Source organism: Phalacrocorax carbo, chromosome 18, assembly GCF_963921805.1.
Source record: "Phalacrocorax carbo chromosome 18, bPhaCar2.1, whole genome shotgun sequence".
NCBI lineage: Eukaryota > Metazoa > Chordata > Aves > Suliformes > Phalacrocoracidae > Phalacrocorax > Phalacrocorax carbo.
This window is the reverse complement of record NC_087530.1, coordinates 11,437,053-11,463,829: the sequence shown is the minus strand read 5'-3', so window position 1 is coordinate 11,463,829 and position 26,777 is coordinate 11,437,053. Positions and strand designations below refer to the sequence as shown.

Here is a 26,777-nt window from a genome sequence, read left to right as displayed (position 1 = left end):
ACCTCTTGACATGAAATCCCTCGATAAAGGGAGCTAATTTTGTCTCAGAGTGAAGGAAGCTTTGGGTTTTTTTGTTGTTGGTTGGTTGGTAGTTGTTGTTATCTAGCAAAAACAAGCAGGTCACCTCTTCCCCTGGACAAAACTGGCTTTTAGTTTCTTTTAATTTATCACTTTTAGAATGATAGTTTCAAACTTTAGTGGTTTGAGTGAGCATATTTCCATCAGAGCAGAGAGGAAACAAGCATCCAGGTTATAATGGGGGACCATTTCTGTTAGGGCTGCTCAGAGTATCTGGGAGAATGAGAGCAAGGTAAGCTTTCTGAAGTGCTCCATATGTGCCAGGTGTGCAACTGTGAGCCTGCAGTAATCTTCTATTGTACGCTCGCAGGACGGAACAGAAGTGGTTGTTAAGGAGGTGCTGGCAGGAGACAGCGTCCACAGCCTTCTCAGCATTCTTGATGTTATCACGGTAAGTTCTTGAACGTGCAGGTTTTCTGCAGTGCCGCTTTATGTCACAGAGCCTGTCGGGGAAGTAGACTTTGAATATTGCTCGGTAAGAATCAGAATGGAAAGTGTTTCTTTGACCAATTCTTTTCCTCCTCCCAGGCCTTCAGAGCTGTAAACTTTGCTCTGTGGTGTGTAAGTTGGGTGTGAAATGTGTGTTCTTGACAGTGTGACACTGGCTATTTCTGATGAGCAGTGGTGTTTGAATTATTCTTTTATGGCAGAAAAAGTGAGGTACGGTTTGATTGGCTCAAGGTCACAAAGCAGTCAGGAGGAGGACCAGGTTACGGCCCAGAAGTCCAGGCTTTTACACTGTTTGATCTGTTACTTACTGAATTTATTTTTATTTAATCTAATGCAAATAAATCTGACAGTTGTTATTATTGTAATTATACTGTGAAACCGGTTGATGGATTTAATTTTTTCCTAATGTGCTAATGGTGCTGGTGACCATCTGAAGGTTGTGCTCTTCGGCAGGCGACAAGATGGGCTAAATGCTAGCTCGTCATATTTATTGCACAAATTAGTGGTGTGGATTTTGTTTCAGCTGTAATTAAAATGACGGTTCTGCTGAAATTGTTATATACATCTGTTTAGTAATACCTAAATTGAAGGTGGTGAATTCATCATCTTCGATAACATGCAAGCACTTAAAGTGCTTACTTGAAGGATTTTGATAATTGAGAGGATGAAGATAATCTAATTAAGAAGTTGTTCATATTTGACCTTGTATCATGTTTCTCTTGTGCTCGGCTGTCTCCTTTCAATAAAAGGTACTGTTATTCCCTGTGTAAGTATTTTTAATGATTCTGTAAAGTGTCCTTTGCCACTTTAAGATGCAAGCATATATCTATATGTCTATATCTGTATATATAATTTCCATAAAACCTATTGAAAGTGATAAACAATTTTTAAGCTTGGTCATGCTTTCTTCTGTACAAAGTAATGGCACGTGAATAATTTGGACTGTAGAAGTCTAGTTTTTGCTGTCAAATCCATATTAATAACAGATTTACAGGTATCTTTGCCCTTGTTACTTCCACCAGTAAATTTTCTTAATATTCTAAGGAGCAGGGCTGTTATGTAGGAAAATGAATGCTAGTCATGTTCTCTTCCTATATTCTTTTCCAATTAAACAAGAAGAAATCCTTCTTGTATAACAATGGTTTGTGGGTTTTTTTTAATGGTAGTTGCATTCTTTTTGTGTTTGTTTTTTTGTTTTTTTAATTGTCATTCTGTCATTATTTTTCTCTTTCTCGTTAGTTATACCACTGGTAAATCAGAAAATAAAAACTATTAAAAGTGTACTGGAAAGAGTTATCAGCGTGCGGAAGAGTATACAGCTAAACCTTGAAATTTTTTTGCTCACGTAACTTGTTCTCATTTATTTTTACAACTCTCTCCCTTGTTTCCCAGCTCTGTGAATTGGTTGTTTTATTTCTGTTTTGACTTTTCCTTGTGCTCCTTGCTGACTCTAGGTATAGAGTAGCATGAAAATGGGCAAGGAGAGAGAAAGTAGCGTTGATGAAAACAGAGGAGACTTCTCAGTGGCACTCCAGATTAGTGGATGAGTCTTAGAACTTCCTGCAGATACCATAACCTTAATTAAGTTTCACTGTACCACCAAACATGTGGATCTGGCATGAAGAAAGAATGTAATGTGTTCAGATTGGATTTGAGTTGTTTGAGTTGAATTTGCGATTCCGTTGACTGATTTTGTAACGCATGACGTCATGCTGGTCCCCCACTTGCTTGAGAGAAGTGCAAGAAAATTGAGGTTGCCGCAAGAAGCGGCAACCTTTGTTCCCGGATCTAAAAGAAATGTCATGCAAGAGGTACTTTTCTAATTTAATTTTCCAATTTTTTAAATTTAAAAGTCCCCTTAGATGTACTAAATACAAAGATAGCAGCTGTGACGTAAGAGAATTGTTCTATGTTTCTCTTATTCTGAGAACAGATAAATGCTGCTTTTTTTAAATATTAGAGGAGAGATTGGAGGCTTTGAATCCAGGTAGGTGCTCGCCCTTTCCTGGTATTTTGGAACAATTCTGTGTTGTGGTTAACCTGACTCTGAATTGATACTGCCTCAAAAATTCAAGAAGTCTCTGAAGTCTTCTCTGAAGGCTGGTGATGTCCCCGCGAGTGTTTTCAGAGGCTGTTGCCGAGTGCTCGCTCTGCCACTATGCGCAGTCCCATCTCTTTCCTGAATGGTGAGTTTTCATTCCGAGTTAAACGGGACAAATAGAGGCAGCGTTTCTGACTGCTAGAGCTTTGGGTTTTACCCTTCCTTTGTCCTCCATGTGGAGATGGTGTTTGGAAAACTGAGCAGGTGGCATAGTTGGAATGAAAAAGAAGAGATTGGGAGGAATATTGATCAATTGCCAGTGACTGATGGTGAAAAATGAAAGTCTGAGGATTAAAAGAAGCAGCTGAAAAAACACTTGGATAAAGGCGAGCCTGCAGGGCTCAAGTCTGTTTAAATGATATTGGAAGAGATAGATGAGGGTATAAAGAAGCAATTGATTGCTGCAAGAACTTTGGGTTGCAGCAGTGCCGGTGGAATGTGGAGGAAGATGAAATCCAAGCAATGGAAATGGAGAATGTGCCAGATTTTTGGGTACAAAAAGGAGTTACCACTCCAAGTGGGAGAACGTAAAGCGCCTGTGTCTCTTCTAGCAAATTTCTTACCCAAATTCGTTTGGATTTGGCCATTGGCGGTCATCTGGATTCAGCTACTACTTTAGCTGTGACGTTTGTTACCAACAATGTTTAATTACTCCACAGCTCTTGGAGCAAGAGAGAAGTAGTTACCGGGGTTGAGAACAAAAAGGTCTCTGTTGAAAAACCCCTAGTTCACTACTGATTATAACTTAGCTGTTCCTCGTGACCTCAGTGTGTGATTGTAAAGTATTATAATTTAAACGTGGTATTCTCCCTGTGCGGCTGATTCCATTATATCTGAGAGAACTGACAATTATGGGAACATTTCCTCTTTGCGTTCCTCTGACGGCTTTTAGCATGTTCCAGACCAATTAGGCGTGGTGGTTGGCCCTTTCGAAAGCGGGCTGCTTTCATGCAGAGATTTTGAAAAGGGAAAGTTATATGCTGAAAAACTGGAGGGATAAGCTCTTCTTTGGAGGAAAAGGCTGTTGCATCATTATCTGTTATTTTCCTTAAACTGGCTTTCTGAGAGACTGTCAGCATCGGCCTGGCCTCGAGCATGCACTGTTCAGAAAAACCAGCAAACACTCCTGGGCAGCATGCAGACCATAGAAATGTGGTGTCTGGTGCTTACTTTGCTCTTCTCAGTAACTGTTGTGGAATGCTGTTAAACTTAATGCTTATCCTTTGTCCAGCAAGTAAAGATTTAATAGATTTCTTTATTGTTTTCACTGGTAATAGAAATAACAGTTGATGGCAAGTGTAGCAATGTACGTACTTAAAAGCAGACTATATGTAGTTTCTTTTACATTTGAATGTAAGGGGAATTCCAAACTACTTCTTTGAAGCCTTTAAACTGGCTTGTGAAAGAGGAATGTTGCATTTTTTTTCAGTACAGCAAAAGGCACAGAAATGTAATTTGTTAATTCCTTTACTTAATTAAAAGCAACTCGGGGAAACCGAGGACACCTGGTAGATTTGCACTGTAGGTCAGAGGTGTTTAAAACTTCAAATCCCTCAGGAACTTGAAAATCAAAGCTATTAATATCATTCCTAGATTTGATAAAAAGGTCAGCTGAAGTTGGTGTAATTAAGAAATTGGTTCCAATTAATTTAATTTAATTTTAGAATTTGCTTCATCGTGACTTGCAGACCAGCAAGGCAGACGGAGCTATAGCTTTATTTTCCAGAGTGGTTATAGTTGCACAGAATGGATCTTGTTCTGTTTTGCTGTGTTCTTTAGGCAAAAATTCCTTTGCAGTGGTTGTGTTTAGCTGCCTGATGTTCTGGAAGACTTGCAAGTTTTTCTCTTTGTAATCAGTGTTTAGCATCTGTGTGTTTAGTGTTTGGAAAAATTTGCCTTCTGCTGCTCAGGAGGTGTGAAAGCTTCAGATGCTGTAAGGTGTTAAAGGAGAAACTCCATTTCTTCCTTAGCTCCTGCTCTGCACCACAGAAGGGCTCCTTTTATCTTGGAAATATTAGATAAATCAATGTTTCATGTATTAGTAAATGAATTATGACTTCCAGATATTCTTTTCAGCATTTACTAATGGGGTAGAAGGGGTGTTGTCTGGCGTTTTTGATCCAAGTGTTTGAATTTTTGTTAAAATCTGCTTTGATTCCAGGGGGGAAATTCTAAACGAGAGGCTTGCCTTCCAGTGTAAAAATCTCTTTATTCTACCCTAGTACGGTTTTATCTTTCATTGGTTTGTTAATTCTCTGTCTGTTCTTTGAGCAACTCGGGATGGTCTAGATCTAGTTTGTCTCAAGTAAAGAGAAGCTGTTTGGCTTTGTCTTTTGGAATATTTCGTACATATATATGAACATACATACGTGTATCCTGGAACATGAGAAGTCTGCCTGGTTTTTGTCTTATTCCATTATGTATGTAATTACTATACAATGATGTTGTTTTTTATTTGTGCTGATTATGTGAGTCTATGATTGTTATTGCAGCAAATAGCTTGGTCATCAGTACAGATAATATTATCAACAAAACCTCTTTTCTCTACGGTCTTGAATAGCTGGAAGTTGAAATACTGCTGAAGCCTGGCTTTGTCTGTAACAAAACTGTACCAGAGTTGACAGAATAGCCAGTTCCCGTTAACCTGATGCACCTTCTAGTGGTTCTTATTTCTCTCTCTCTGTTTAATGCTAGTAAAATCGCTGGTGTGAATTCACCTGACCCTGCTGCCCTCATTACACCACCTGTAGGTCATGGAGCATAAGTTCAAGGCTTTTTGTGGTCAGGTGATGTCTGTAAAGCATATACAATATCAAAGTATCAATTTGGGAAGCGATTGGGAAGAGTTGGGTCAGATAATTGTGGATTAACCTGTGTCTCTGAAACTTTCTATCAGGGCCACCCTGCTCCTTATAAAACAGTCTCAGCCCGAGCAGCCGTTCCGTCCACTATATTGCGACTTCCAGCAAGTGCCTTTCAAGATGTCTTCCAGAAATATCCTGAAACTCTTGTTAGAGTGGTACAGGTAAGCTTCGTTGTTACGTAGAATTGGGGGTGGGAATGCAGAAATCACTCTAGTTTCAAAGTTTAAAGGAAGGCATTTTGAGGTTCAGCAGGTTCATCCTTTTGCAGATATGGAACCGTTCAGGATAACTTCTTTTCAAGATTTGGACTAGTTCTGCTATTCTGCTCGCTCTTGGAGCCCTAGACTTAATGATCTCAGCGTTAATCATGTACAGGAAGAAATAATTCATATCTATCTATATATATACATTGAATCAGTTTCTGCATGTGGTAGCCTCTCAAATCAGCCTAACTGTAAGCTCACTGGTCCTGGTGGAGCAGAACGTGCTGGTGTGGGCTCTGCATTATGGTTATGCACCAACAAGGCTTCAATACGGTCTAGAGTATAGAAAAGACTGTTGCGTATTCTGAAAAAGCACTGATGTACCCGCAGAAGCGGTTTGTTGAGGGGTGATGCTTTGTAAAATTCACAAAATTCAGACTGATATGTGAATTTCCCCTTCAGAAGTAATTGTCAGCACCTGAGGAAAGAGCTGTGCTTTGTATTAGTTTTAAGTTCACCTTCCCTTGCTTTGCAGGAGCTTAGCGTGTTTTTAAGTGAGTGCAACCTGAAGTCGTTAATACCCGAGTCCCTGCACTAGCTTCCACTTGCAGGACGTACAAGACACATTTGCAGCAGAGTTTGCCAAGAGGCGCGTTGTCCCGCGGGTGTAATAGTCAATCGGGCGCATGTGACCCGGCCCTCTTGTCTTACTGTCGCTTCTAAATCTTTTTGTCCTTGCAAACTGTTCTGGCACCTGGGTGATTTATGAGTGACACATGAACATCCTAATACTGATGGGGCTGAGGAGAACAGATCATTATACCAGTTTAATTTGCTCTGTGAGTGCTGATACAAAAGAGAGGATGGCTTAAGAGTGGGAATGAGCTGCCAGGGCAGAGGAAGGTCAGGTGGCAGTGATGTCTTATGCTTGTTTGGGGTGTATGTAAAGCGTTAGCACAGGTTCTGTATGGGGAAAGCTGAAGTAATTATTTTAATTGGGGAATGGAACCAAATGCATTTATTTCAGGGCATGTTTATTATTAATGTTTACAGAAAGTATTATTTGGTGTTTGGAAATAAGTCTTTGGACTCTTGTGCCATCAAATGATTGTGAAGTCTTTGGTAAATCACTTGATAAATTGAGACAAAGGCAGATTCCACTGCTGAAAAGGAATTTCAGCTTAGGGTACAGTCTGTATTTTATGAAGTGCACTCAGGTACTCTGGTACATAACTGTAGCTACGTGCAGGAATGAGTGTGGGAGAATACTGAATCCATTCCTGTTGCTTCTTGATTTCCCATTTCTAGATCATCATGGTAAGGCTGCAGAGAGTGACGTTCCTTGCTTTGCACAACTACCTTGGTCTGACTACTGAGCTCTTCAATTGTGTAAGTTCGGGTACATTCTGTCGGCTCTTACTGTGCACTCTGTCACTTGGCACGGACAGTTTTCCTTCTTTCAGGAGATTGTAAAGCAAATGTTACAGATTAATTTAATAATGACAGTGCTTGAGAAGTAAGGTACTTGCTATAACCAGCCTGTAAAATCTAGCCTACACTGATGCCTGGGGAATTGGGGGGAGGGGGACAAGCTTAAGTTTCTAAAGTTCGAAGTGCATCGCTGTGCACGTACATCAGAATGTTTCAGCAAGTCCTGATGTGTTAATGGTAATGACTCACTTCTACCTATTACAGGTGAAAGGATGATGTACCCTTGGTAGAAGAGGGTCGGGTCAGGGAATACTTAGGCCAAATGGTCCATGGGATGGACCTAGGAGCGCTGAGGGAGCTGGCAGATCTCATTGCAAGGCCACCCTTGATAGTCTTTGATTGATTGCCGTGACTGAGAGAAGTACCCCAGGGGTCAATGCAGGGTCCAGTCCTGTTTAACATGTGTAGGTGTGTGTTTTATGTTTGCCTTTTCAACTTGCTGCTTGCAGCAGAGCCAGGCCATCCCGCTTGTCTCTGTGGCAAGTGTAACATCTGGAGGGAGTTCAAGCAAAGCAGTAAAGAGACAAGTGTCTAATCTATCAGAGGAAGATCGTGGAGAAAAGTTTGAAAAAGGTGGAGAAGCACTGGAAATAGGTAATGTTTATAGAAATGTGTAGTAACTGTCCTTTGTCATGTTCTTTAATCATTGTGCTCTTCATCAGGGGCTTTTTATTTGATTAGAGTAGTTAGGATTTATCTTAAATCAGTTTCAGGTTTGAAGTTTTTGGATAGTCCTTAGCTTTAATGGGAAATTATTGCTGTGTTGTTTATAATATTGAGGGGTGAGAGGGAGGGGAAGAAAAGGTGGCTCCTAATGTTAACTTCATAGGAGAAGCTGTGAAAATCCTGCACTCTAGGTAGTAGCAGAAGAACTGTGGGCTATGTGTAGGCTTTTGGGTTGAAAAGTCAGTATGGAAGCTGAATCTAGGAAAATAGATTGAGTAGTATTTTGCCTCTGAATGTGAATTTTTTTTTAATTAAATCAAAAGTGGGAAGCAGGTTTAAACAATGTTTAACATTGGTGTTTCAAAACCTTTAACACAGCCTTTAAGTTTTAAAAGTGTGTAGTAAGAGGTTCTTGCTGTCAATGAAATGTATTTTATTAGGGAGTACCATGTGTTTACATTCGTGTAACTTTTGTTTCTAAATTTTAGATACATTGAAGATTTCTGGTACAGAAAACTCTGAGCATGTTTTCAGAAGAAGCCTTTCGTCCCCTCCCCATGCAGGGTGTGCAGAGGCTTCTGGTAAGTAGTATTTGGCAAAATTGTGGGGAATAGGTAATGTATCTAATCACATGGGGGAAGGCACATGCTCTCTGGAGCACTGTGTTAGATAATCTTGCTGTTTACATTAGATAATCATCTTGCCATAGTACTGCTTCCTAACTCATTTGTCAAAAATTTATTTTCTGAAGTTGCAAATGGACTATTATCTAGCAGAGCATTCCCTTGCTGTCTTTATTAGCCATGGGGAACATACAGTAATTTGGCTACTGAGAGACCTGCAAATGAAGAGCTTTATTAATTGATATAACTGAAGCAAAGTGAGTTATGATGATATGCTGTCATCTTTCATGCAAAAGATGACACACGATTCTTGCTTGGCTGATTGTCCCAAAGAGCACATTACATGGCTTTGTTGCTTTTAGAGGAATGTTTTCTGAGTGGGTAATAAAGGTGATTTATCATTCAGTGCTCTGATGAGACATCTATGAGGCTGAGCTGTTTTGATGCTACAGTATTCATTTCAGTGAACTTCAGTCGTCTCCACTGTAGACATTTTCCTCTGAGCCAGGTGTTTACGTTAGCTTTATGTTCAGGATAGAGAAACTAGAACTTCTTGGGTGAACTGTAAAAGGAAGGAATCTGTCTTTCATTAGCTGAGTCCCAGACTGTAACCATCTTGAGGTAGTTGTAAGGTCATGCTTAGATACTGTAGTCGTTATGGATATATTGTTAATAGAGAAGTTGTATAAAGCTTCATCTGGGGAATAAATGTACCCTGGATACATTAGAAGATACATGTATTGCTTACATTGACTATTAAATGGTTTAGGAGACAAAAACATACTAGAGGGGTTAGACAAGCAGAGAGGAGGGGGACAGGCTGAGGGGGCCCTCAGTGTTGAGGGCTTACCCCAGTGTAAGGCTTCTAATACTTGCTGCTCTCAGGTTAAGCTGGTGGTATGTAGAGAAGAGAAGAAAGGGTAGCAGCGTTTCTTACGTGTTGCTTCATTTTGAACAACAGAGAGTTGATCCACTTTCTCTTCACTTTCTGCTAAGCAATATACAATGTCCCAGTTACAGTTATTCATATCTTCTGTGTTACTGTTCAGAAGGATGGATGTGGCAAAGAAGTAGGATTTTGGCTACTGATAAGTATATAATCTTTCCGAACCAGGGAAACTAATTAAGGGAAAATATTGAAGTGACCCATGCAAGGCTTGGCTTTATTTTTGTATGTGTTAGGTTGGTTTGCCCTACATGTTGTAAAATGTACCAGCAGACTTGATTCAGTGGTGAATTCAGTAATGCTTACTCTGAACGTAGCCGTTTTCCCACCAGGTAAATAAAGTAGTTCAGTGAGATCTGCCTATGCAGCCCTGTAACACTTTTAAGGTAGAGTCCATGGGTGTTCTTAGAAGCTTTTATGTGGAAGGATCCCTGCATCCTTAACAGTGAATATGTCCACTTGTCCTTCCTTTCTCCTTTTATGTGTCATAAGAGCTATGTCAGGGTACACAGAGCTTAGCAGAGGGAGAAAATTAATTTTTACTGACAGAAGGAGCGTAACTAATTGGATAATTATGATTTGCCTCAGTTAATGGAGTTGACTTCTGTTCACTGCACTGAGGTTACAGTCACTGTTTAGCTTGCACAGAAAGTATCTTGGTGTCTATAATTAAAAGATCAAGATCTTGCTTCAGATTCTATTCCACTACCTTACTGTGTGTTCAGACTCCATGGGAATATTGATTGTGTTTATTATTGATTCAGAGAAAAGAGAACTGTCTTGTTATTAGAGTCATACAGGAGCTGTTATCTCAGCGTCTCTTTGATTTGCTTGGCTCGTTAGAATTAACAAAAACTGCTAAAGATTACTTTGGGGAAAACGTTTTTGCCTCAGTTGCTCCTGGGCTTGAGGTATAATTCGTTTTTCTGGGTTTTGTATTGCTATTTAACTTGAAACATAGCAGCTGTGTGGATGAGAAAATAGGATTCTGCCAATTTAGGCTAGTCTACTTTTTAAGTATACTAACCCTTTATGGGGAGAAAGATGTAATTAAGTCACGTGGGGTAGCTGGGCTGGTGGACAGAAGTAGATGAACAAAATAAAACAATGAGACCTTTTGTATGTGATAACTTAATCAGTTTTATTGTTCCTGGAAGTAAGTCTTCCCAGTTTGATTCTTCCCCCGCCCCTGTTTCAATAGCAGTTATCTCTTACTGGTTTGTTTCTTGGGGATTTTTTTTATCAAGAGTTAAAAGAAGCTGCTTTTCCTTCTTCAAAACTGAAGCCATGACCCTACAGCACAGCTGCAGGGGCTATGTTGGACCACCTGCTTTAGGAAAAGCAGGTAGTTCAGTGAGCAAGCACTTGGAAGGAAAGAGGCAGCTGAAATACTGCCAGGGACTGTGCCAGTTGCCATTGTTTTTGCAGTGACTTCCATACCAGCAGTGTGTGGGATACCAGCGAGTATGTGTTCATCAAACAGGATTGCATTCCACTCTTGAGTTTCCCACTGCCTTCTGTTCTTTTGACTCAACGGTTCTAGTTAAACTCGTTCTGCTCTATCCTTTCAAACTCCCATTTGAGCAGCAAGACAGCTTAATTAATCACTGTGTGGGAAGCTTACATCTATGACTGAGATGAAGACTTCTACTTTGAATAGAAGTCTAGTAGACATAAGCTTTCACTCTTAGAATGCCTCCTCTTTTTCATCTCTGATTTTTTTTTTTTTAACACACAGAGCTGCGTAGAGGAGGCTTCTCATGCCTACATGCCCATTATCAGATTATTTAGGTTTAACCTGAGAAGTGAATGTTTAGATTTAAAATGCACTTGGTGTATTGGGGCTTAGTAATTATGCTGACACTGAGATTTGTGGGGCAGTATAATTGACAGGTAGTCAAATCAGCCCATATGGAGTTCCATGCTGCTATTTCTACTATACAAGCTTTTTTTGTTTATAACTAATTTAGGGTCTTTAATGTTGCAGTGCGTATGAAATTCAGTTAGTAGCATTGGCAGCTTTTTTTGGTCTTATGTTTTTTAAGTTTTGCTGGTGGCGATCCTTGGGTCAATTTGTTGGGTTTCCTGTTTGGAGGCTGATCATTAAATGCCGTTATGACCCAGTCGCAGATGTGGATTTACTGCAGGCAAAGATTTGTTCATATTTGTAGATAACATGGAAAAGAGTTCTCTGAGGTAGATCTGAACCCTTCGGACAGTAGGACAGCAGGATTCTTTCCTTGTCCTAGTTGGGGTGGAGACAGGAGTCCAAGTCCTTCAGAAATAAAATAATTGTATTTTTAAAATTAAATACATAGACAGCTCTTCATGGCAGGGTAGTATTTTTGCATGATCGTATGTAACAAGGGTGTAAATATAGGGTGAATCCATGTTTCCAAACGCCATCTTTCCAAAGATCAGGGCAATCCTGGGCGAACTCAAGCGTGTGTGTGTGCGTGTGTCCTCTTCAAGGTAATTCAGTAGAAAGTGTTTCCCAGTTAGGCTTGTGTTATTGATTATCTCAGATAAGTTCCTGGAAGGCGGATGGCACAGCCATCCCATGTTAAAACTGGGAAGTAAGGAAGAGAAGTTGTTAGTGATTTCAGATTCATGAACGGAATAGGTGAGACCTGTAAGGGACTTCCTTGTGTATCTCTCAGCACACGATGTGCACTGGAAGTTTGGACAAGTTGTCAAAAAGATCTAAAATTATTTTTAGGCATTGGGGGAGAGATGCTTTCTGTGAAGAGGCTTTAGGAAGTGGCTGATCATAATATTTTGTCTATGAAAGCTCTTAACATATATCAGGTACAGAAAAGTTCTTTGGTTCAGCAGAAGAAAGGTTAATAAGAATAATTTCCTGGAAACCATAGGTTTGTGGTTCGTTTGGTGGATTTGCTTTTTCCTGATAATCTTCGGATCCGAATGACTCTGTTTTGTCTACCCCAAAATAATTTTTGTACGCTGTACAAGAGTGGGTGTGGGAGTTCTGGGAGGTACGGTGTACACAAGCTCAGATGAGAAGATTTAAAGTTCCCATCAGATCTTCCAGGGCAAAAGGAACTAGGAAATAAATTGCAATATGAGGATGCCGCTTTCTGTTTTATCCTCAACTTCAGAAACAAAAAAAACCCCAAAGAAATGTTGCTTGACTTCGTGCACTATCTGCTATTCCTGACAAACTGTCATAATGGAGGTGCTTAAAAAAAAGATCTTTTTATTGCTTGTAGGTAACTCCAGCGGTGCTAAGTCAGACATGGACATGGCGTACGAAAGAGCCAGAGTGCACTTTGGCTCCGAGGACGCTGCCACCAGCCCTGTTGTGGGCAAGGTAGGCCGTCTCTTTTAGATACTCCAGCATGTTTCTTGCACTGCGCTTCCCATCCTTATTCCTTGAGTAATAGAAATGTGTTCTTCCTTGCTCTGAATACGTGCCCTTGTGTGTATTCATCTCTCTCCAAGTTGTGATGTTTGGTGGTCTCGTGTTGGTGTGTTTTTAACTTAGCGTTGTTTCAGTAGTTTTTAGTGTCTGTTCAGGCTTTTTAATGAATATCTGGAAAGTGTGGAGATTCTCTTGGCGAGTAATGGGAAAGCATTGCTGCCACTGCTTGATTTCAGGTGTATTACCATCCTCTGACTCATGAGAAGGATTGTTTGGAAACATGAATTTGTCAGACCGTGCTTTATTTGTGAGACTTACTTTGCAGCAAGGAATTAAAAACTTGTGAACTTCCTAGAGGTTTTCAGTCATGATTTGTGAATCTGTTTTTTATTTTTTGTGGTCTGCCTTTTACAACGGCTGACCGGGAAGTTCGGAGCACAAAAATGCTCTTGAATTATAGAACTGCAACCCAAAATCTGTAGAGAAACTGTGACTCAGTTTGACCTTGACAGACATTTTATCTTTTCCTCCATCTTTGTACACAGTGTTGATATAGTTTTAGTTCTATCAAGCTGGCAGCTGCCCAGTTTGTGAAAAGTCTCTTCTTATTCGATTTCACAAGCTGCGATGAGTAACTTTGTTTGACATGAGTGTCAAGCTTTGCAGAAAAATATAAGGATAATGAAGTTAGCAAGCTGTTGCTTTTTTGGAAACCTACCTTTTTCTTCTTCAGGCCACCAGTTGTGGTGGATGGAGAACACAGATGATACGTCAAGTTTTTCTGGGGAGGTGCCCCCAGAAAATTATCATATTTAAACTGATACTTGTGTATCTGTTCATTGCAGTCGATATTGAAGAAGACTGTGACGGTGACAGAAACTCCTTCAGCAGTTTTTCATTATAGTGCTGTGCAAGATTCCTGTAATAGCAAACATATTGATGCCATCGTTGAAGCAGCAAAGAAAGACCTTTCAACCTTGATGAAACTTGATGTAAGTTATTACAGGAAAAAATGGCTTTGTTTTTGCTTTTCATCTCATCTGCCAGGCACTAAAAAGTAAATTGTCTCCGCGGTGCATTGTAGACTAGCTGAATATTTTATTCTCTAGTCTGTTGGAGTTGTTAGCAGGACTGAAATAAATCTGGATTATTCTGCCATTTGAAAAGACCATACTGAAATGCACTGCATGAATCTCTTCTCACTGTGTACGGAGTTATCCGTGTGAGAAGTAAACGTGCAATTTCTGCCGCCTTTTAATTTCATGCTCTCACATACCGTGCGAAGAAGTTATGTAAAGGCGTTCAGGTGGTTGCTGAATCTATTAATCCTGTTGGCACAGCATCCGAGTGCCTCGTTTGATTTTTGGGACTGAATTGCTGTATTCAGCCAATGTCTCTGAGTGCATTTTGCGGCTGAGTGACTGTGCCATGCCCACTCCAAGCTAAATGCTTGGTGCCCTCGCAGCCATCGTTACTGAGCCCAGCCCCTGCTTATCACCTTCATGTTGCAAGAAGGAATGAAAATGTTTTGTTTTCATCGCTCCTGTGATTCCAGCGGCATTTCATTACAGAGGTGTATCTGTTCATGCAGCTAATCAGACAATTTGGGAGAATTGTACATCTGTCTAAGTCAGTCACAGCTATGCTAGTTTTATTACAGCATATATTTCAATAACTCAGGTCCGTTGATGCTGCCAGAGGGCACAGCTGCTGCAGCTTCCTCCTCTGCCTTACAAGCTCTCACCAAGCGACACTTGCTAGAGCTTAAAAGATTTTACTTTTGGATTTTAACATTCCCTGCTGACTTCTAAATTATTCCCCTTGCAACTTCAGAATCTTGGTCAAGATCCTTCAGCTACCAGTGGTGAGGCTTGAGCTACGTGCTCTGCATGGTCGCTGATTTGACTAAGGGGTCCAGTAGTGTCTGTTAGTCTGCAGGAGGCTTAACTGTCTTGTTATGTTAATTTTAATTTTTTTTCAGGCATTTATATCCTCATGAAAAGGCTACAGACTATTTTAGAAGAAATTCTTGTTGCAGATGGAGTAATGTAGGACTAGGTACTTTCATCTGTTCTGTTCAGCCTTCTGTTCTTGATAGGACTGGCCTCAGACACTGCTTGTGACAAGAGATTGTATCCGATATACAACTGATGTCTTCCTTTTTAGACCTATGGGATCGTGAGCCAAAATTCCAAGATCACTGAAGCTACAGATTACAGCATTTCTTGTTTGTTTGTTTTTAATCTAGAATGAATTTCTTGGTCATTAACAAGTACCAGATTAGAGTTGAAGTTAATTGGAACAGTATGCTTAAATTCAGCATCTAATAGGCAGTGTTTTTAACATTAAGATGTAAATAGTAATGAAATAAGGTAGGCTTTTCAAACTTTGATATTATAGCCACTCAGTTTTTCACAAGTGAATAAGAATCTGATGCAATGAGCCAAACGCTAGAAATCTCATTTAAAGGTCAGTGTTAATTTTTTCTATGCGGGATAGCAAAAGTTGATTCTTCTACAGGCAATGGAAGAAAAATCTTACGGTGTTTAAAGTGTTGCGTTTAATACTGCTTACATCAAGGAAGAAAATGAGTTCTGTAAACTCTTCTTTTAAAATATTAGCTCAGATCTTTTATTTCATAGCTGGCCAGAGGCATTTTAAGATGTCATTTTTCAGAGCAGCCAATCAGTGTGGACAAAATCAAGATGTTTTGATGACAGATGGTGATGTTTTGGTTTTGGGTTGTTTGGTAGGGTGTTTTTTTTTTCATGAAACTGTGAGAGAGAGAGAGAGAGAGAGGAGGCGGTAACTTGCTATAGGAGAGAGGCTTTATTATTTCAAATGACCTTTAGGTATCTGATTTTAGAATTAAGGTGTTCCTTTATTTCTTTTGTTCTAAATAACTTGAATTCCTGGGGTGTCTTTCATGAACAGTCTTCAATCTCATAGAACTTTTACATCTTTTCAGCTTTATCTGCAGTTTTGATATGAGGGATAAACAACAGTGCAGGGCTTATCTTCTGCATGAGGTGTGAGGGAATTGAGTTGCTTCCTTTGACAAAAAAATTATTTGTTCCAGTTAATTACTGCTTTTGTCTATTGTTTATAAGTGGTTTGTGCTTCTACTTCTGCATCATAAACCTCTGTTAATTTATTATAGCGACACAAAGAAACAAACCTGCTGTGAAATGGATTTTGCTGTGCTAGCGACTTCTTTTCCTAAAAGCTAGTGGCTGGAGGAGGCTGGAGGGATCACTGCAAAGTTACTTAGCTCAAACCCTGTAACTATGCAATGCTGACTTTGGGTTTGCTTCTCTTGCCCATTCAAGGGAGAAGATACTAGGCAGGAGGGATCATGTCTGTGACCTTGTTTGTCACCTCCTTTGCTGCTTAATCAGGGTAGTAATATCACAGAAAAGTAGGATTTCAAGGACTGCTTGGAGGTCATTCAGTCTATTTTCACGCCCAAGGCAGAATCAAATATTGCTAAGTAATTTCTGGCAGGTTTTTGTCTAAGCTGTTCTTAAAGATCTCCAATGATGAGGACTTCACAGCTTTGTGTGCAATCTATTGCAATACTTAAATTGTCTTAGACATAATGAAACTCTTTGCAACAATTTTTGATAAGAGTTAATGCAGCCAAAAAAAGCCATTGATAAGTCGAGCTCATTAGGGAGCTTCTATTCCCTTACTGTGAGATACTTTAATAGTGAAAACTTTGTCTTTAAGAATAGGTAATACTATACAACCCTAAATGTATAAATTTAGAAAAACATCATAGAAATTAGTTAAGTTGATATTGCTGAGCTGAAATATTTTGACAGGTGCTTGTCAGGTTCTTTGCATTGGATATGTTCCCATGAAACAGATTGGTTTCAGTAAAACTATTTTTTGATGAAAATCTGTTCTTTTTATCAGCTGTAGGTGTAAAGAATAATTCTGATTATTTCACTTGCTCTATTTTTTTTTTTGTTAACTGAAAATGAAAAGGAAGAAACCTGACATAACAGGTACAATGGTAAAATGTTACATCTCTTCTGTATTGTTTTCCTGCTGTGAAAAGGTTAATGACTATGGGCAGATTCTGCTATGCTGCTTGCACTGAATTGTATCTTACTGTGTGTAGAGATGTCTTGGTTTTAGCGGTTCTACCTCTATGGCAAAGCACAGGACGCAGCAGCGTCCAGCTTTGCCTTGCAGAGGTTAAGCTGTGAGATGCCAGGACTGCACTGTCGCTCCTTAGCATAAAGCAAGATTCACGTAACTGAGCATACATTTTTGCCCCTACCTATTTGGATGATGATAATAAAATGTTGAGCTTCTGGAGATTTGCTGGTTTGGGTGAAAGTTTTGCCGAAGCAAAGGTGTCCTGAAGCATTAGGGTTTGGTACTGACTGCACATGGGACACCAAACTGTATGGGCAGTTCTTGGAGATGAAAGAAAATCCTCTCCATGCCTGGTGGTTGTCTGTGTTTTGTACCCAGGAACACGGTGGTGACTGGCTTTGGACCTGCGAAGGAATCTTCTGATCAGCTGATGCATTTAACCAGATCGGCTTCTTGCCATGGCAAGGGTTTGGGGTTGAGTAGCCACTGAGGGCAGGCTTTTGGAAAGACCCTCCCTCTCGTGTGCTCTTCAGAGGGAGGAAAATTCCCACTCTCCTGTGCAGTCCACGTGCGCATGCACACAACAATTCGTGATTTTGGGGAAGCTTTTGGTCTATAGTGTGTGTGAAAATCTGCTGTGCGTGCACAGCACAGCTGAGTTGTGTGACCAGGGAAGGGCTGTGATCAAGCAAGTGTTAGATCATCTTGTCCATTCCTCCGTGATGTAGACGGTCTCCTCTGATTTCACCTTCCTTTGAAAAAAAACTTCATATTTCATGATTTTCATGCCAGCTAATAACAGGTCTCTTTTCATAATACATCCATAGAAGACTGGGGGGGCAAAACTGACGAATATAAAACCCTTAAGAATTAAGTCTGATCAATTGAAAGGAATGAAACATTTTTTTCTTCTGGAAAAAAAAGGTTGTTGGGTAGAGAAATATAAAAATCATGCACTATATTTTAGAGAGATTCAAGTACTTATTACATTGTCTGTAGTAATTATTATTCTTATTGGCTTTATTTCAATGCTTCCTCACATTCTCAGACTTTTACATGTGCACCGACAAGTAAATCGTACCCCCTGCCCCTTTCTTCTCCAGGATCCTTCGCTGTTGAAAGGCAAAGTGACGCTGCATCAGGTTACTGCTGGGACTGTGCTATCGAGGCAAGGAGATCAGGTGAGTGAGCGTCATCTGAGAGCAGAGAGAACATAAGCCTGCCTCAGTCTTTGTCCCAACCATCAGGTATTTATACACATTGATGATAAATAAAAAATTCCGCCCCCAGGCGACCCTTCCCAAACGTTATCTTCTTGAGGTGAAACAATCCCAGCTCTCAGCCTTTCAGCCCACATGCAGCTGCGTTGGAGCCAGCGCGGAAACGTGGTACCTGTCTGCTTTCAGCTCTTCCGTACCTTCATATGCACCTTCGCTATGAGGGCGGTGAGGCACCGCAACAGGCTGCCCAGAGCAGCTGTGGATGCCCCATCATTGGAAGTGTTCAAGGCCGGGTTGGATGGGGCTTGGAGTAACCTGGTCTGGTGGAAGGTGTCCCCGCCTGTGGCAGGGGGGTTGGAACTAGATGATCTTTAAGATCCCTTCCAACCCAAACCATTCTGTGATTCATGAGAAGGTACGGAGTGTCATACCTCTGTCCTTCCTGAGGAGGTGTGGAGACTGGGCAGTCCTTTTTCATGCTCTGCAGGGTGGGCGTTCAGTGATGCCACTCAGCTCTAGTAAAGTATTTTTTCCCCCCATAAAATAGAAATTCAGTGTTATTTGTTTATAGCAAAGTGTATTTAGGATGTAACAAGATTAATTTATAATAATACTGTGCAAATAGACAAGCTTATGCAAAGCAGAGGAGGGGCAGCTCCAGTTACGGTGCTGCTGTGTTCTGCCCTGCTGAACGGCGATGTCCCTCGTCATGCTGCTGGGGTTACCCCGTTGCCTCCATGCTCAATTCTGTTGTTATTTCATGAGGTCTTACAGATGTAGCCCTCATTTCTCGTAACCATACAAAGAGAAACACATTTTTAATGTTGTGGCTGGTTAGTTTTAAATATTCATAACCTGCTTTTAAGAATTCACTGTTGTGTCTTATTTTATCACCTAATTGTTCAAAAACTGTAGGGAGCTTTCTGGAAAACAGATCGGTCATGATAGTACTGTCACAGTGATAATTGCTTTTAAAATCTTTGGGGATTTTATTGAGCTCTTTTTCCATTTTCTCCAGGATGTTAACATTTGCTTTGTGGTCTCGGGGATGCTTCACGTGTACCAGCGGAAGATAGACTCGGAGGAGGACACCTGTCTGTTCATTACCCATCCAGGAGAGCTCGTAGGGCAGCTCGCTGTCCTGACTGGGGAACCACTGATTTTCACCATCAAGGCCAATCGAGACTGCAGCTTCCTGTCTATTTCCAAGTCCCATTTCTACGAGTGAGTTCTGCCATGAAAACATATATTGATTTATTTCGTTAATTATTATTTTTAAATTTTTATGGCCCCTTTGAACAAACAGGAGCGATGGATCTATGTGTGGCATAGTACTGCTACAATACATCCTGCAGCAAACCAGGTAGCTTACGTGAGAGCTTTAAGTGCCCAGATGAGCTCTGACCCATCTATTCGATGGATTTATCTCCTGCAAGAGGCAATACAGGGAACATGGTTAACATTACGTGGAGGTACCTGCTTTGTTCCAGGTTTATAGAGCACTTAACTCAATGGAGTGTAATTTATGACCCAAGGCTTCATAATCCAAATAAGAAAGTCTGGCCAGGGCCTGTCCTTTGCTGCGTTAAGTGCGTCTTTGCCAGGCCCTTTCTCTTAGACTCATTATTCCTTTTTGCTGGGAACAACCCGAGTTCTGTTTCCAAACGCAGCCCAGGCTGTTGGATGTGTTATGAATGATTGGTCTTGGTGTAACTGTAGGTTTTCAGTGCTCACTAATAGAATAGGTCAAAGAATAGTGCCCCTGTGCAGGACAGGTTCCTTTGTAGACCTTGGAAGTAGTATGTGTCCTGTGACTTAACGCTTAAAGGGGAATATAGGTATTTCTTAATTAAAACACACACACTCAAACCCAATATGATAACTAATGGTTAGCCTCATTGTCCAATATTAATGATTAATGCTCTTGATTTATTACATGGTCCTATTTTTAAAACTTACTGTTAGTTCACTCACATAATTTGTGTCAAATACCTCTGTTTCCTTTTCTAACCTTTTTCAACTTCTGCTTGAATGTGCCATTGGTCCCTTGTTACGTGTAAGACTTTCTGAGGTTGTGTTTTTGAGGCCACTACTGTGTTGTGTATTTCTGTGCACTACTTACTTTCCAAACAACTCTAATTGTTTGTATTCCTAATCAACTCTACCTCAGAATCTTATGCTGTGATTTTTGTTTTTTCACCTCAGGCAAAAGCCTGTATGCCACAAAACTGAACACGCTGTTCTCAGCAGTGCGCTTGGTTGATAAGCTGTGTTTTTTTTCAAGTCTGTGCAGTGGATGTCAACTCTTTGACCTAATTTCCGATAGATGCTCCCCACTTGTGCCATTCCAAGCGGTATCAGGCCTTTTTCTTCTGAGCTGCTGCTTTTTCCTTCTTTCGTCTTCTGTGGTTGTTTTCCTACTTGTTTCTGAGTTTAAATTTCATTATGTCACCTCGGCCAACCAGTCAGAGTCTACCTTTTCCTCCTCTTTTTCAGTTTTGATATTCAGTCTTGTATTGACTCATTGCTTGAGCTCATTTTCCTGAGTTTTCTCTTCTCTCTGGAGAATTGAGTTCTCTCTTGTTTATTCCAATTTACCTTTTTGCTTCCATTAACTCCTTACCAGCCAGTGATCTCAAACCCATCACTGTATCACCTCTTCTTCATTTTTGGGACCTTCGCAAATCTTTCTCCTTTAAAAAAATCTGTTGCCATTTCTCTGCATTTTATGATCTCTGTGATCTTCCAGCGTTCCATCTTCACAGTTTCTCCTGAAACCCAAGTTTTATGTCACTCCTAACTCCTGTTCCCGTATTTAAAAGTGTCATTGTAGAAAGTCTTTGAAAAGCATGAGGTTTATTCAAGTTTGTTCATTTTTGCTTTGAACTCTATGAGAAAGAAAAACTTAGAAATAAGTTTTATTTTTCACTCCTTGTGCCAAATTCTGTGCTCATAGTCCTACAATGTTAAGCTTTCTCCTTTGCTCAGAATCTCACAGGCTATGATTTATTATTTTTTTTTTTGGGGGGCTTTTATCTTACTTATTGACCAGAAGAAATTTGACAAGAACCTCTGTTATTCTCCAAAATTCCTTTCTTCCTTTCTGGTAAAATCTTACTCTTTTTCATTGAGCTGCCTTGGAACACTGTATGTGTTTTTTCTCAATAATAAATGAGCGGGCGAAGCAGAAAGAACATGGTCAATAGTTGCCCTTAGGCAAAGAGCACAGCAATGGAAGTAGCCCAGGGTCTAGAATTGCATGTTGGATGTTGGACAACAGGTTAAATCCTTTTCACTGAAACTTCGGGGCAGGAGCCTTTTATGTGGTACTAACACGACTAAATAACTATCTGTAAATGGAGAGTTTAAGTACAGGGGTGACACAAGCTAATTATATAGTATATACCTTAAACGCTTTGCTATTTTGCTGAACTGATGTACTAAGTGTGCAGTGCCTACGCTGCAACTGTTGGTGTCTCCTGACGAACAGTGTAATCAAGTTGTCACCAGACTCTTGAGGGAATATGTTCGGGTTCTGCAGTGCTAGGGACTCTGTCACATTTTCTGCTTCAGTAAATTTCACAGTTTAGAGTCTTAATCATGTGCGCTTGCCAGATTAGCAGGAATGCTTTGATTTTTAGTTTGTATTGCCAGCCAAGCTGAGTATCAAATTGCATCCACATCCACAAGAATATCTGCATAAGTCCCAGGCTTTCACAGGCACTAGTTTAGCCTTTTCATCACTATATTTGCTGAGCTTTCTAATGAAGAACCTTGAGGATCCCTCCAGGAACAGGTTTCTGTAGTACAGAGCTTTGGGTTTTAATTTTCCCAGTGTCAGGCATGTGCAAAGCAAAAGAGCAAAGATGAAAATGGCAAGGTGAAAGGAAGGAAACCTGGCTGATAATGGGCAGGGAGGAGGGGGGGAAATCTGCTTTTCTCTCTGTGGGTAAGGGTGGGCTTTTACCTTCCGTGCAATACTCTTGCAGAAGCTGTATAGCACTCAGTCAAATACCAGAGCCCCAGATGGAAATAAAAGCAGCCTGTTAGTAGTTTACATTTTGAATGCATTAAGTATTAAGATACATATCTTGAGGGAGGAAAAGGAGTAAATGGCTTTTATTGATCGCAGCAGACAGCCTGTGTGGGAGGAGACTTTGAGGGCTAAATAAGCAAGTAGAGTGAAAACCATGAGCTAAACCATTCAGGAATTCTCAGGGAGTTTAGTTAACTTTTAGATCAGCTGAGAAAGGGGATAGGGCTGCGTGTTTTGCATGTGTTGAGCAATTAGTGTTGTCTGTTTATTTGTGTTTATTAGTCCTGGGGTGCCTTTTCCAGCTCCTTTCTCCTTTGCTCCAAGGTAAAGTTTCCATAGGATAACATGTTGTTTTCATGTGCAGTAGCAGTTTATCAAAACCAAGGTGGTCTGTAGGCATGTTGGGTCGGAGATGGGGGGGCATGGAAACCTCAGGGAAGAGAAGGGGGGGCAGCAGAAGAAAGCTGTCCTGCTTTTTCGTAATCCTGTTTTGAGGGCTGGATTTTAGAGTGCTAAAGGCAAGAGTTGGTGTTCAGTTTAATTTACCTAGTAGCACATATGAGTGCAGGGGTATGAGTGTGATGAGCTCAATATGGAACAGGGATATACGCCTACGAATCTCTTCGTTTCAAATTCAGGGATTTCGGATGAAGAAATTATAAGCTTCATTATTACGAAAAGTAGTAATTTGAGGCGTTGGGTAAGGAGAGGGGATAAAGATGAAAGGTCCCTGTGGTGTCCTGTGTGCTGCACTTGACCCACAGCTGCTGTTAGCTCTGGGTCTCTTGCTGCAGCTGTAGGATGAATGAATGAGAGATCTGATGTTTTAGAAACTTTAGGGCAGCTTCTGTGTTTCATCCAGGCTTTTGTTACCGTGTTCTAGGATTACCGATCTTTTGTCAGGCTTCCTCTCATTTCTGCCAAGTTACAGTGGTCCACAAGGAACCATACTGCAGTTAGGGAACAAAGACTGACAGCGCTCTTCCCATGCCTTTCTCTCTTCCTCCCTGTCTTTTAGGGTGCGAGGTTAGAGATGAAGCTCACGTGATTTGTGCTTAGGGAGAGTTCCCACATACACAGGGTCTTCTAAGTGGATCGTCTGATGGCAGTCTGATACATTCATTGTAAAGGGAACACTGATACAGAAAACATACTAAGTATTTATCGTTTTCTCTTCTTTGTTTCTGCCCATGTGTGGCTTTAATGTAGCTCCCTCATCTCTGTCTGCACGCACTTCACGTACCAGGTCTGCATACAAGCAGCTACTTCTTTCTGAATCGTGCTGCCTCTTGTGAAGGAACTATTTTTTAGTAGTCTGCATCGATTGCTCTTGATGCTGTGCAGGAACAGAAAAGATAAGCTGTCCGAACAGGAACACCACCTAGAGATGTGCGTGATCGGTTCGCTCCTGTGGAGTAGTGTTTCAGTAAGAATTTGAGTGCTTACTCACAAGGTAACAGGATGCAGTGATCTTTAGGCTAAGAAAAATGAGAAATAAGATATTCACAAGCCGTTATGAGGTGTCTGTGAGAGCGATTTCCCTTGGGCTGCACAGTCAGTGTCGAGTTTGCAGTTATCACCGGCAGAACATTTCCAAAGTTTTTTCACTTTGGAAAAGTAGTGAATTACACGGTGTCTTTACTACTGAAGACTTTAAGCATCACTCAAAAGATTCAGCATGAAGATCAGAAGCTTTATTAGGAGATGTTTCAGTTCATTGCGGTCTTTGCAACAGGGAAGAGGGAACGTGTAGTACAGAGCAGGTCTCTTATTTTTAAGAGCATCAAACTTCACATAAAATGAAGTTCTGACCTGAAATAAAATCTAAGGGAAACCGTGAGCACATGCACATGTGAGAGACCCAGGGGTGGGGAATGGCGGCAAGGGATAATCTTCTGGACAGTGTGAACATTTTCCTGAGTTACGAGGTACCTGGGCGGGGGTTTGGAGGGCGGCTCACAAACAAGAGTGAGCACGGCGCCCATCCATCCCGCTGCTCACTTAAAGAAGGGAATTGGGCCTGGCAGCAGGACTAGCCAGCATCGTACTAGCGTAGTTCTACTGCTACTAGGACACCATCGGCCCTGAGTGACGTTTAATTTCAGCTAGGTTGGCAGGCTGGCCAGTCCCAGACTTTGTCAGATTATCACTGGTGAAGTGTGGTTGTGGCGATAGCAGAGTGTGTATGTGGGTTTGTGCTAACTTCTGAATCAGTGCCTGTATAACTGCCCGGTTGCGTTGCCAACAGCTGCGCTGGGGTGTTGTGTGCCTGTGTGTACCTATTCCTGTTTGCGGGAAGTGCTTGAATAACACTTTTTTTTCCTTATAGGATAATGCGGGAGCAGCCAAGTGTAGTCCTCGGTGTGGCCCACACTGTTGTGAAGAGAATGTCCCCGTTTGTTAGGCAAATTGACTTTGCCCTGGATTGGATGGAGGTTGAGGCTGGACGAGCTGTTTACAGGTGAGATGTGGACAAAATTGTATGCTGTCTGTTGAATATTAAATTTTTCATAGTTAACGAGCTGTGCTCCCTTAGTGATATATAGAATAAGCAGCTCATTGGATTAAATTTATTAACCGCTCCATCAGGTTTATCTCTCTGCCTGTTTTGAGATTATTTTCTTCCTTCAGTACCCATCAACACTGCTTCAGTGTCTTGTCTCCAGGTGTTATTAAAATTCCTTCATACTATTCCTCATCCTTTATGTTGTCTTGGAAAGCTTTTAAAGTGACATGATCAATTAAGACATAGACAGTTGTATGTTCTGGTGGTAGTTTCTGCATTGTTAAGGGCATGAACATCTGTTGCTCAAGGAGTTTTTCAGCCTTTCTGAAATAAAAAACAAAGGTAATTCAGTCAGGCTTATTCAACAGCAAATTGAAAATAGGTGCTACACTTTAAGGGGTAAAAATTATGCTTGGGAAAACTTAGTTTTATGGATTTTTATACTAGGATACATTTGAGCCATTATATAGTTGCTGCAGTGGTGGAAGAATAAAGGTCTAATTCAGTATGTGTTCTGTATAATTGTAATTTTAATTTTTATAACTATACATGCAGCACTAATGCTAATGGAATTGTTGGATTACTTTGTGCATCAAAGCAGTCATAATTGCCAATATCTTGTTAAAATCTTTCAGAATTCCTTGCATTAGTTTTAACTCCTCTACCAGAAGGATGGCATTTCATCCGTGTACTAGGTTAGGCTGGAAATCTGCATGCCAAACAGCACTCTTTGTCGTGCAGACTCGGTATAGCAAAACCTTCCTGATAGACTAAGAGGTGTGCACCGAAAGGGGTCCAAATCCTGGGCCACTTGGTGGTTTTTCTCTTTGACCTGCAGAATCTTTCTGTCCATCCATATTGACCTTGCAACGACAACAAGCTCCTGCTGTAACCAGTAACGAGCCTGTTGCCTCCCCGAGAGACCACTTGCGTTCTGGTCATCTGCTTCCAGACCTGACATTAACCAGTTGTGCAAAGCCTGCACGTTTAAACATTAGCATATGTCCAAGTTACCTCTTAACAGATGCCTGTTCAGTTTCTTGTTTGCTTCTTACATGTTTAACCAACAGCTAAATGTTCCTGTGCCTTCTAAGCCAGGTGATCAACTTCTTAAAAGACTCTACAAGCATTTGCCGAGCAAAGGTGCTTCACTTATCCTCGTTATTGATTATTCTTTCTGCAGGCAGGGTGACAAGTCAGACTGCACGTACATTGTGTTGAACGGTCGACTTCGCTCGGTCATACGGATGGATGATGGAAAAAAGCACCTGACGGGTGAATATGGACGAGGAGACTTAATTGGAGTGGTAAGAGCCAGTTTCAAAAATGAATTGTTCAGCTGAGAATTTGGTATTGACTCCACACTAAACAAACAAAATCTTGCTTGATCGATTGTTAATCTTAGTGTAAGGGCTTTCACAAGCTGAAAGATGGAAAATCCCTTCTACCTGGAAACTTTAATAATCCCGTTCATGTATTATTATATAGACTTGGCTTAAAAAGAGAGATTTAAAAAAGTCACAACTAAACCAAAAAGCCCTGCACAATGCTCTTTTGTGAGATGGGTTACTTTCTTTCACAATGAGAGGAATGCAGCCTGTTAGAATAGTTTAGGGAGAATTGCAGGAATGTGCACTAAATAGTGATTTAAATAAATTTAGTATCATACAAAGACTGAATTTGGCTGGGGCCCCTGGAACTGTCTAGTCCAATGCCCTCTGAGTTAGCAGAACCAACTTCAAAGCTGCATCAGGTTGGTCAGGGAATGTGTGGTTATTAAAAGGTATTAAAGCAACTTTTGATTTCAAAACTGTAGTATTTATCCGTGTTTAATTTCTCTCCCATGTTCATTTTTTGTTTCTCAGACCTAGTTGAACACCTGAAGTGGGATTCCTACTTCATAAAATACGCATGACTTGTTTGAGTTTTATATTTAAAATTAGAAGGTTTCTGAAGTTCCAAGATCGTTGTTCAGGCCCTCTTCTGCTTTCTGAGCTGAAAACTAAGCATTTAATGTGTATCCGTTTATGGCCAGGATTAGCGTACCTCTGAGTAAAGAAAACATGAGAGTTGCTATTAGTAGTATGGGAAGAAATTCTTGTTT

At 40.7% G+C, this 26,777-nt stretch overlaps 1 protein-coding gene across 3 annotated transcripts in view; it reads left to right on the top strand.

Annotated features, from left to right (window-relative positions):
- The window catches only part of PNPLA7 (patatin like phospholipase domain containing 7), a 126,677-nt gene that overhangs the window by 9,982 nt on the left and 89,918 nt on the right, over positions 1-26,777 (top strand). For all 3 annotated transcript variants that reach the window (XM_064468892.1, XM_064468889.1, XM_064468891.1), the window contains exons 9-19: positions 389-469; positions 5,526-5,654; positions 7,005-7,085; positions 7,637-7,781; positions 8,342-8,434; positions 12,653-12,753; positions 13,650-13,796; positions 18,015-18,092; positions 19,150-19,355; positions 24,497-24,628; positions 25,857-25,980. In XM_064468892.1, the coding sequence (XP_064324962.1) occupies positions 389-469; positions 5,526-5,654; positions 7,005-7,085; positions 7,637-7,781; positions 8,342-8,434; positions 12,653-12,753; positions 13,650-13,796; positions 18,015-18,092; positions 19,150-19,355; positions 24,497-24,628; positions 25,857-25,980 (1,317 nt within the window). The remainder of the gene's footprint in view (positions 1-388; positions 470-5,525; positions 5,655-7,004; positions 7,086-7,636; positions 7,782-8,341; positions 8,435-12,652; positions 12,754-13,649; positions 13,797-18,014; positions 18,093-19,149; positions 19,356-24,496; positions 24,629-25,856; positions 25,981-26,777) is intronic.